Below are 12,400 nucleotides of genomic sequence, written 5' to 3'. Positions count from 1 at the left end.
AGGTGAATAGTTTCAAGTTCCTGGGAATCCGCGTCACAGAGAACCTGACATGGTTGTCTCATATCTCTACGCTGGTGAGGAAGGCTCAAGAATGACTGGATTGCTTGAGGAAGTGTAAGGAGGCCAAATTCCCACGCCAAGTTCTTGTCAGCTTTTAGAGAGGAGCAATAGCAAGCATCCTGACTGGAAACATCCCAAACTGGCACGGGATGTGCACGGCCCAGGACCGGAGGGCTCTGCAGCGGGAGAGTAAAACTGCTCAGAAGATCATTGGTACCCATCTCCCGAGCATCTGTGATATCAGGGAGGTGCATACGCAGAGCCCAAAGGATACTAAAGGACGTACCGGCCCAACCCCCGCCCCCCACCGCACGCCTTTCACACTGCTGCCTTCTGGTAAGAGATCTAGGGTGTTCTTTCCGCTGCACGGCACCACCGACAGCACTGCTCCCCTGATTAGAGTTTATTTCTGTTTACCATTTTTATAATGCTGCTTCACAGCATTTAATGTATATTGTCTGCTATGTAGCGAAGGGAGTTAACAACTCAATTAATACTTCATGAATATATATACCTGTTATATTGTGACAAATAATCTACCCCCTAACTTAAAGGATAAATTATGTTTTGGAAGGCCAAGTCACAAGTTCTGACCTTAAAAATGATTGAAATGTTGTGGAAGGATGGAGGATGCAAGCAGCTCATGTGGGAACCCCCCCCCCCCCCCCCCCCCACCACATCCAGAGTTGAAGCTGTTCTGTACAGAGGAATGACAAAGTCATCCAAGTCAATACGCAGGACTGTTCAAAGTTACTGGAACGGTGTTGCAGTTATTGCTGATGTACTCCTTTGACAGCCTGTTTTTTCATAATGTAATTTGTTTTTGGACTTTCTTTTGAGGACATTGTAAATGTTTCCTACCTAGGTTCACAGTAAATTTTCTGCAGACATAGTTGTACATGCAAACCTTTGAAGGCATTTGCTTATATTTGAATAAATGTTTAGAGCGTATGGATCTCTCTCACTTGCTGACACAATGGGGTGTTGTATGTGATACACACTGGAAAGTGTATAGCGAAAGATTCACACAGTATATAGCACCCTGTTAATCCTTATTTTGGCCTGATGGCCTACATTAGGACATTCTGATGTGAGTTTGTTGTCTGAGCTGCTAAGAAGTGTATGCAGTGTTAGATCAGTTAAACGAAGGCATGCAGGTTTAACTCTGGGCTGGGGGGAATGATGATGATGTATGATGATGATGGTGATGATGAACTAGGCTGCAAATAATCAAAACCAAATGAAATGAACAACAATAACATACATCTGTATCAGCTATCTTGATTTACCACAGTTCCCAAGGCACCATACAGTCGTCATTTATACTGCCATCTGCTGGTAGACAGGGGGAACAGTTGGTCCATTACATGAGAAACCACATAATATTAATTTAATTATAATAATATAGCGCTAACAGTAGCGCTGACAACCCTAAATTACCAACTGTATATAGGTAACCCTAAATTCCACTGTTTATAGGTTACCCTTATTACCAACTGTATTAGGTTACCTATTTACCAACTGAATTATAGGTTACCCTATATTCACCACTGTATTAAGGTTTACCCTAATTACCAACTGTATTATAGGTTACCCTATATTACCAAACTGTATTATAGGTTACCCTATATTACCAACTGTATTATAGGTACCATATATTACCAACTGTATTATAGGTTACCCTAGTACCACTGTATGTATACCTATGTATACCAACTGTATTATGAATCCCCATATTACCAACTGTATTATAGGTTACCCTATATTACCAACTGTATTTAGGTACCCTAATATCCAACTGTTATAGGTTACCCAGTTCAACTGAATTATAGGTTACCCTATATACCCAACTGTATTATGGTTACCCTAATTACCACTGTATTGAACCAAAAAAATGCACTCATTAAACAGGGCTGGTGATGTGTACGTGGTAGGCACGATATTAAATAACTGTATAAACGTGTAATAAACTACTGTTGCTAACATATTTCTTTGGTCCAGGTTCATATCAGCCTATTTATTGTTGATTTTTTTTCTTCTAACGTTACTCTGGTATAACGTTATTGTTGCTATTATGCCTGTTCCCACCTGTCTTTCTTCTGTCTTCAAACGAGAAATGAAAAATAGGAATTTCAAAAAACAAAACGGACCGTTTTGAATTTTGTTTGTTGTTTTTTTGAATTCAGAAACCAAAACAGAGAACGGGTCTTTTACTGTTTTTGTTCTTGGTTTGAACATGAACCGAAAAAAGGTGGTTTTCTATTAAAACGTCATCATCTCTTCATCATTACTCCCTTTGTCACAACCACGTTTCCATGTTTTGTATTATTGCTTTATTTCTGTCATTTGGTTTCAACCATTCATTTTGTTTTGACATTTCTCCTCAAGTACCATTGTTTCATAGCTAGCAACGCTTCAGTTTCCACTGTTAGAAACGTTTTGTTGCGTTATTGCTGATGTACTCACTTTGCGAGGCTGTTTGTTCATAATGTAATTATGTTTTTGGACTTTCTTTTGAGGCAATTGTAAATGTTCTACCTTAGGGATTCACAGTAAATTTCTGCAGACATAGTTGTACATGCAAAGCCTGTCAGCTGTGTGCTATATATGTTGAATAAATGTTTAGAGCGTATGGTCTCTTCACTTGCATGACACATGGGAGTGTTGTATGTGATACACCTGGAAAGTGTATGCAAAAGAAAGATTCACACAGTATATGCACCCTGTTAATCCTTATTTTGGCCTGATGGCCACTTAGACATTTCTGATGTGATTTGTGTGTCTGACTGCTAGAAGCGGATAGCAGTGTTAGAGTCAGTTAAACAGAAGGGCATGCAGGTTTAACTCTGGGCTGGGGGAATGATGATGATATGATGATTGATGAGTGATGATGATAACTAGGCGCAAATAAAATCAAACCCAAATGAAATGAACACAAATATACATCTGTATCAGCTATCTTGATTTACACAGTTCCCAAAGGCCATACAGTAGTCTAATTTAAATACTGCCATCTGCCTGGTAGACAGGGGAACATTTGGTCCATTACGTGAAACCACATTAAATATTAATTTAATTATATAATGCGCTAACATTAGGCTGACAACCCTAAATTACCAACTGTATTATAGGTACCCTAATAACCAACTGTAATATGTCCACTATACCACTGTATATAGTTTACCCTATATTACCACTGTATTAGAGTTACCCTAATTACCACTGTATTATAGGTTACCCTATTACCAACTGTATTATGAGTGACCCTTATTACCAACTGTTTGTGTTACCCTAATTACCCAACTGTATTATAGGTTACCCTATATTACCAACTGTATCTAATAGTACCCATATACCACTGTAATTTATAGGCACCTAATTTACCAATGTATTATAGTTACCTATATACCAACGTATATAGTTACCCTATATTACCAACTGTATTATAGGTTACCCTATTTACCAACGTATTATATTACCCTAATTTACCAACTGTATTATAGGTTACCCTATATTACCACTGTATTATGGTTCCACTATATTACCAACTGTAGGTTACCCTAAATTACCAACTGTATTATAGGTTACCCTAAAATTACCAACTGTATTATAGGTTCACTATATTACCAACTGTATTATAGGTTACCCTAAATTACCACTGTATTGGACCCTATTCACTGTATTATAGGTACCCCTAAATTACCACTGTATTAGGATACCCCATATTACCAACTGTATTATAGGTACCCCTAAATTCCAACTGTATTATAGGTTACCCTAATGTAACCCTGTATTTAGGTAACCTATGTTACCAACTGTATTATAGGTTACCTATATTCCAACTGTATTGACCAAAAAAGCCTCATTAACAGGGCTGGTGATGTTACGTGGATAGGACGATATAAATAACTGTAATACAACTTAATAACTACTGTTGCTAACTATTTCTTTGGTCCAGGTTCATATCAGCCTATTTATTGATTGATTTTTTTTTCTTCTAACGTTACTCTGGTATAACGTTAGTGTTGCATATTATGCCTGTTCCCACCTGTCTTTCTTCTGTCTTCAAACAGAGAAATGAAAATAGGAATTTCAAAAAAACAAAAACGGACCGTTATTTGAATTTTGTTTGGTTGTTTTTTGAATTCAGAAACCAAAACAGGAGGACGGGTCTTTTACTGTTTTTGTTCTTGGTTTGAAACGATGAACGAAAAAAGGTGGTTTTCTATTAAAACGTCATCATATCTTCATCATTACTCCCTTTGTCAAGCAACCACGTTTCCATGTTTTGTATTATTGCTTTATTTCTGTGCATTTGGGTTTCAAACCATTCATTTTGTTTTGACATTTCATCCTCAAGTAGCCATTGTTTCAATAAGTCATGCAACGCTTCAGTTTCCACTGTTAGAATTTTGTAATTAACTTTGTGTTTGTTGGATCTCTGAGGAAGGAGGCTGAGGGTCTAATTGAGAATTAAGAAAAGGTTTAATGCAACAGAATGATGAAGATGATGAGACAAAGACAATAGGACACAAAACAACACTGCAGCTGATTGGTGTCCTTAAAAGGTTGGATTTTCCTTTTTTTTTTTAGGGCATTAAGATCAATTTCCAAAAGGACTTTATATTCGTCTTTTTAATCAACTTTAACATGGGTGTGTAAACGTATGCAAGCCACTGTGTGTGTGTGTGTGTGTGTGTGTGTGTGTGTGGTGTGTGTGTGTGTTTGCTATCTTCTTCACTCACACTCCTTCTTCTGAGTGCGGTGGCAGTCATCTGTAGTCCAGCCCTCTGCTGCATATAAAGGGTAGAGTGTGTGTAGACCAACAAGCAGCCACTGTGTCAGTTTACCCACTTGGCACTGCTCTAATGAGCTACCCCCCCCACCTCTCCCCTCTGCAGCTGAAAGCAACGCACACCCACCACCACAAAAGAAGAAAAAAAAACATATCACAATGTATATCATATTTGACTTTATTTCCATGATTTGATTTGATTTGATTTAGGAGTTTTTAAATCTTCCTCAGTTCTAAGTCCACCACCACAACCATCTGCAGTTAACACAACTTACTCTCGATTGTCCTGAACACTTGTTTTTTTTATTAAATGTTTATTCGGTTCATACAGGTATCATTTCATCACAGCAGTCTTGATAGATTAAAAAAGATTTTTTTTTTGAATATAGATAATGAGGAGGGTCCTTTTGGAGCTGAATATATATTTAATATTTGAAGGTGGCATCGGGACAACATTTGATGCCTCTAGTGTAAGGTGACTGTAGGTGACCTGAGAGATCGAAGAGGTTTTTTTTTAATGCCAATTTACTTGTAATGCAGTACGTCTCTAGGAATTTGAATTTAATTGGTTGTTAACAAACACACCTCTCCTCTCCCTCCCCCCGCTCGTGGGTAAAGTGCTGCAGAGACACATACTGATACGAGTTAACGACCCTTGGACCGGATTGCACTGAAGAATAAAAGGAACTGGTTTCAGCACGGAGCATTGCTTTAAAACGAACGCTCCGAGTGCTGCAACCTGGATTGTAGTGATCAGAGTCACCGGAGCTCAACATTCACAAGAGCAGCTCTGTCCGAATCACAGGCTAACACTTTAGCACACAGTATGCCAGCTAATCCTGGATTCAAGAAAGGAGAACTGGGACACATGTGGGAAGATCCTTCTGTCACAAATACAGTTTAGAGTTAGTAAACAAGTAAAGGAGACCCCGGCGGCCTCTGTTGAAGGAATAATTCAACATTTTGTGGAATACGCTGATTGGCTTTCATGCGGAGAGTTAGATGAGAAGATGGATAACATTCTCATATTTGTCTGTTAAATATAAAACTACAGTCTGAAGCCCGTTAGCTTAGCACAAAGGCGGAAAAAATGGGGGAGCCTGCCTCCGCCTGCCTCTAATAAAGTCTGCCAATGAACACATAATCACCAGTGAACATGCTGTATATTGCTTGTTTAACCCTCCTTTGTCCTCGGGGTCAAATCTGACCCATTTGTTTTCAAAAAGATTCTATATCAGAAATGTGGGTTTCTTTCAACCAAATTGTCAAAAATAACGTGAATGGTTCTGTACAACGCTCTTCACAAGAAAAATGAATGATCAGTTCCCTACTTTCATTGAATGTGGGTGTTTTATTCAATTTGATAACATTTGAAGAAAAGAATTGATAAAAGAATGTTGAAAAACATGACAAAATGTCAGAAAAAATACGAACAAAAACGTCAAAAGTGCAGAAAAATATCAACAAAGAACTCCGGAAAAGTGACAAAAATGTAGGAAAAAGCTTTAAAAAACACAACAACAAAAAATACTAAGAAAAGTGACAAAAGCTTCTTATTGTTGACATTTTGACGCAGAAAAACAAAAAGTTGCATGGCCGACGGGAAGACAACACGAGGGTTAATCTGTCCCAAGCTGCTGGGAGGCAGACTGGTATCTTCAGACTGAGGCAGGCTGCTGTTTCCCCGTGCTAGGGCGTTATGCTAGGCTACGCTAAGTGGCTGCAGGCTGGAACTTCATACAGACAGACGTATGATTAATCTGGATCTTCTCAAAGCAAATAAGTGCAATTGCCAAAATGTCAAATTATTAATTTCAGCAATCAGATTAAATCGTCTCATAATGAAAAATTGTTGAACTTTTAACTGCAGATTTAGTACATCTTCAAAGGTTGAAAGTAAGAAGTTGAGAAAATAAAACTCACAAAAAGGTCCATGTAGTCCCTGTTCCAGAGCTTTCTACTGCATACCATCGCACCATCTCCCTCAGCAGATGGAGGTGCCCAGCTGTCATATTTTCCACCATGGATGGGAAGTCCATAGAGTTCCAAAAAATCCTCACGCTACTGATATGATACGATCAAAGCTCCAGCCCAGCTACTACACAGACCCTACAGTGGTTAAAGAGTCCAGAACCAGAGAAAGCTCTCCTTTCAGACGGACGGACGGATCTGAATCAGCCATTTCCTTTCCCCAAATCCAAGAATTTAACATTTACTCACACTTTGACTTTATAAGAGTTCCATTCCACTCTGTTTTATATATTACTATCATTTTTGCTGTAAACTAAATGTCTCTGGATTTGGACTGTTGGTCGGCAGAAACAAGACGTAAGACGTGACCTTGGCTTCTCGAAAATTCATTAACCACATAAGAATAATAATAATAATAATAACATCTTGTGTGCAAAAGTGTTACTATCCTCAGACAGACCTTTATACATACAAATGATATGGTATGTCTGGTATTGACACATACAATATTTAAAAAAAAAAAAAAAAAAAAAAGACATCATATTTCTGTAGGCACAAGAATCCACATGGCCCAATAATAATATAATCTCAGCTCTGTGACAACAACATTAAAATACAACAGGATTTAAGAAAAAAGGAATTAAAACAAATGCAAAACATTTAAAAAATAACAGCAATCAACACAATCAGGGTCTGAAATTAACCGTGGACGGGCATCAGAGGAAGGTAAACAGCTCTCGGGGGGGGGGGGGGGGGTAACGATGATGAGAAGAGAAGGACAAACATGGCACTTCTCTGACATCAAGGTTTTAAACGCTTTCTTTCTTTCTTTCAGGGAATTTCTATAAAGAATGTGAAACTTGCTGCAGAAAGATCCGTTCATTGCTTTTAAAATTCAATCATTCCTTGGTGATGCATTAATATACGGTCCAACTTCTAATTTGATAAACCATTCGGGCTGTTCCTAAATCTGAATTTTTCAAGTCCAGTTTGGTCTAATTGCGTGAATATCTGTGCTTGTAGTCCCTTCTTTTTTATCTGAAGATATATTCTGTTTTATAAAATACCCAAGGTTAGTATGGACGTGTTTTAATCAATACATCTTCCCATAATTTATGATAGACACTAGATTTTTGCAATGCTTCAACCCAGTTACACTACAGCCCTCATCAGATTTTATTCTGGAGAGAGGACTATAAAAGCTTTCAGACTGACAGACCTGAATCAGCTGCTGGAATGCGTTGCACTCTAACTACGTACTTAAAAGCTCAAATCCAAAAGACCCAGAATGAGCCAAGGGGGATGCTGTGAAATCTAAATTTGAAGTTGGTCATTTCTTGCATCACGAAACGTTTCTGGCCTCTAATCTCTGAGGCACATTCCATTACCGGTAATTCTGTTCAATACACTACCTGCAAGCAGCTGAAAAAATACCACACAATTTACAAGTAATTAATAAAAACCAAAGGTGACTAAATGTTGAACACTCTGTAGCAAGTTTCAGGTCTCTGCAAGTAGATTTTCAGAGAAATGACTGAAACCAGCGGCTGTGTGAAAGGGACAAAATCTAAAAAAAAATGATTTGGAAAATGATCACCATGATGTCAAATGTATGCAACTCAAGTCAATGGGCCTACACATGCAAAAGCAGCAGTAGGGGTATATATGTTGAATAATAAGAATGTACAGGGGTGCAAAGAAGCAAAATCATACAAATCTTATATAATGGAAATGATGTTGGTATGAAAAACAACACGTATTTGAGGTTAATTTCAGACCCTAATTCCAATCAAAGCTGAGCGGGACGTTGCTGTGGATCCATGTTGCCCGGCTCTGGGGCAGAACAAACATCTGGCCAGGATCACTGTCACAGGCTTTCTCACCAAAAGTGCAAGTTTGAGATTTCATAGAGCAAGGCCATTATTCACTAATGTAGAGAGAAGCACACCCTACCACACCACTACTTATTTTTCTGCCACGTCTGGCAGCAAAAGTCTTCCTGACGTGGAGGGAGCAGTTTCAGGATGATGGGGACAGTGTCACTGTAGAGAAGAAGGGTGGAAAAGTTCATTTTGCTCTCAACTCTGAAGATTTATATACCGATTGTCGCACGAATTTTAAGAAAAATTCCAGAAAAAAGAGCAAAAGAAAAAGCTTTTCCATCCACAATATTAGGAGTCGGCTACATCAAGATAACCCGTCGGTGGAGCTCATTAGTATTCCATGTCATTAGAACCTGCCCTGTGAAAGATGAATTTCTGTCACTTGTGACAAACAATTAAGTTTTAAATAAAACGAAAGAAAAAAGAAATTCACCAGTTGGGGCCATTATATATTGCAGAAAAAGTGGACAGATGGAGTAATAGGGAAGCCCTGAGATGCAAGTGAAAAAAAAGAAGAAGAAAAGTCTGAACTAAAAAGTTCTCTCCTGTTCTAATGGCTTGTTTTTAGGGTAATTTCTGTTGTGTAAAACTCATTTTGGCCACAAGAGGCTGCAGTGCACCACTACCCCCCCTAGAAAGGACTGAAAGCATTCAGGTTTTCTTCCAGCTGAGTTTAAAAATCACACATCATTACAGTCAGTAATGTCATACCGTATTTCCTCAAATAGTGACCAGGGACCTTATCAGCTGTGGAAGGCACCAGGCCTGTGTTAGAGGCAGGCCTTTATTTCTAATTCCGCCTATTGAAAAAAGTATATTACCACCAATCCTTTGTTTTGGCTCTGATACAACTTACTGCATTACACTGTTAATACAAAATAAAAAGCCCTTTAGCATTTCAGTGGACAGAAACCCTTTATGTCTTAACAGGGCTTTTATTGTGACACATTTTTTGTGATACGGTAACATGTGGCGGAAAAATCATGGTTAAAAATAGCATAATTATACTGTTGAATTTTTAAAAATGAAAAGCAATGGAAATATATATTTTGCTTAGCGGGGAATTTATCCACCATGGTTTTTTCCCTGACCTATATTTGGGGTCCGGCCTTTATTTGTGTCGACATTATTCAAGACCTGTCTTTTAGAGGAAATACGGTAACTTTCTTACACAATATCCAGTATATACCTTGTGTTGAGAGTGCATGGAGAAATTAACTTAATTAGAACATGGGGTAGTGGAGCACTTGGAAATGAGTATTACAACAACAAACATTTGAAAATGATCCTGAGAAGACAAAGAAAAAACCTGCCAAGACCTTTTTTTTCACCTGTTTTACCAGATACAAAAAAAAAAAGGAACTTGGAAAACCAATCCCACAGGCTGTAAAGTCATCAACACAGGAGAGAAAACAATTTAGATCAGACTTAGAAAATGGATCACGAAAAATGGATCTCACTCGCCTCTCAGGGAGTCTGAGAAAACACGATAAAAATATGACATTATTGTTTATTTCATGTATTTAATGGAGGATTGTTTTCTCACAGATCGGATGTTTCGGTCTCTTTAGTGGCCTTATGTACTCATGATTTATTAACTAAGTCCGAGTAGTATTATGTTTTTATCTATGCACCAACTTTTCCACTTCAGCCAAGCATAAAAGCTTTTTTAAATATATATATATATATATATATATATATATATATATATATATATATATATATATAAATATAAAAACTTTGCTTTTTCGCCGTTTCAACTCAGCTTCTTTATGCACAAATTAAAAGTGTTCCAAAAAGACATGCTGATGGAAACACACATATTGTAGTTTGTAGCATTGGGGGTCCTGCTCTTTGAAACAGCCGTGAAGTTGTTCCCATCTACATCGGACCAATCAGGACGCCTCATGCTTACAGAGCTGAGCAGAACACGGTGGACGTTCTCCATACGTTCGTAACTGGGATGAACGGCGCAGAGGATCCATGTCATGGTTTTAACGAATGCCTTTTCAGTGCCAGAATCTCTAACTGATGAACAAATTGCGCAAAATACAGAAAAGTCAAACTAATCTCTCCTTCTGGGTCATACCAAACCAAACCAACGGCAGGTGGGAGCCCAACTTGACGGTGATTAAAAGGTAGTTTGTGTAGTTTCAAACACACGCTGCAGTGAACATCCTTTGTATAAAATAAACTTCTGGAATCAAATATCCTTCCCTCTCTAGGTAATTCTATCTGTAACTGTTATGTTAAAAACATACGGAAATAGACCTGCAAGTTACATTTTCCTTGTGTCTAACACATTTTTATAAAATTCTAAAACAAAAAACTCGATTTCTGCTGAGATATTCTGCACTGGAGACTTTTTCTTCTTCTTGATTTTAAGAACATTATGTTTTTGGGACATGATTACAGATAGGACCGACAGAAGCTCTAGTGATTTCCTGGAGTCTTTCTTCATCACGGACGTCCTGCAGTGAAACCTGGAGACAACGCGTCATGAGATGATTTCAAAGAGGGAAAGCTGGAGCTTGAACCAGTGCAGTGCCAGGACAGTGTCAGAGCACTGAAGTTAAGAGTTTTGGATCCAGGGAACTGAACTTCATCATCCAGCAGGATGAAGCATCCACAGTGGCTCACAAACTTCTGATTTCAAATGTTCAACTGCCACTTTACAAGAAGAAAAGAAGCCAGTTGGATGCCTGCTGAAGCAGCAGGTTGACCCAAAAAAGCTCTCAGATTCACTTGGAGTTTACCAATTTTTTTGTATTTGGAGTCTCCTTGTGATAATGCAGTCAGAGAGGACAAACCTTCAGGTGCCTCGGACTGTGTCCAGAGGTTTTGAGCCTCTCTCCAACCACAGCAACAGATTAAAAAATATGTAAGCAGAAAAAAGCAGGAATAGCAATAAAAACAAAAAAATTGTTACTTGGATTTCTTTTGTTAGTGATTCCTTTTCACATCTCAGGGAGGGAGGACGTGAAGCGGTCCAGACCACAGTGCAGAACCAGCAGGTCCATCCAGACGGTTTCCTGGTCGGGGACAGGTTGCCACGGAGGGCGGGGTCAGATCAGATGATGGGTTTGCTGCGGTCGACGGTTTCGGACTTCTTCAGCTTGTTCTTAGAGAAGGCCTGGATGGAGCTCAGCAAGGCGGTGCGACCTCCTCCCGCTCCGCCAGAGGAGGACAGGGGAGGAGGGGGACAGGAGGACGAGTCCAGCACAGCAGGGGGAAGAGGAGGGGGAGGGGGAGGAGTAGTCAGGGCTCCTGGATAATCACAAAAAAAAGAGAGAGAATGAAAGGAAAGAGAAAACAGTGAGAAAACGACACCTCTGGTTTCTGCTGGCATTCAGTTTCCCCAGGTGCTGGTTCCGCAAAGATAAACCGGTCTATGGATTCAGGGTGGTCTTAGTTTGACTTGTAAACTAGTTTAATGAGAGGTGAGGGGCCACAGTGACCTTCCATGCTCCTTTCACTGCAGTTATTCACACTTGAACACTTGCAGAGGGCGGGAAAATGTGTTTGTATCAAAAGACTTAACCAAAAGACGCCCTCGACATCACAGCAAGTGTGGCGGAAGATTTCAAATGGAAAGGGATCTTGTTTGTGTTCACTGGGAGTAGTTCAGACCACAACACTACTGTTGGGGGGGGGCTCAGTCCGTAGGGAGTTGTGCATTAATAGCACAAAT

The 12,400-nt window shown here is 39.1% G+C and overlaps 1 protein-coding gene across 2 annotated transcripts in view; it reads right to left on the bottom strand.

Moving 5' to 3' along the window:
- Window positions 1-5,430: 5,430 nt before the first annotated feature.
- The window catches only part of pxk (PX domain containing serine/threonine kinase), a 33,768-nt gene continuing 26,798 nt past the window's right edge, over window positions 5,431-12,400 (bottom strand). For both annotated transcript variants that reach the window (XM_032512900.1, XM_032512899.1), the window contains one exon: window positions 5,431-11,976. Coding sequence is in view for 1 of the 2 variants with exons in the window: in XM_032512899.1 (XP_032368790.1) it covers window positions 11,780-11,976 (197 nt within the window). In the remaining variant the exon portion in view is untranslated. The remainder of the gene's footprint in view (window positions 11,977-12,400) is intronic.

Source organism: Etheostoma spectabile, chromosome 4, assembly GCF_008692095.1.
Source record: "Etheostoma spectabile isolate EspeVRDwgs_2016 chromosome 4, UIUC_Espe_1.0, whole genome shotgun sequence".
In the NCBI taxonomy this organism is placed as follows: Eukaryota; Metazoa; Chordata; class Actinopteri; order Perciformes; family Percidae; genus Etheostoma; species Etheostoma spectabile.
The sequence above is the reverse complement of the archived record's forward strand: the minus strand, read 5'-3'. Positions and strand labels throughout refer to the sequence as shown.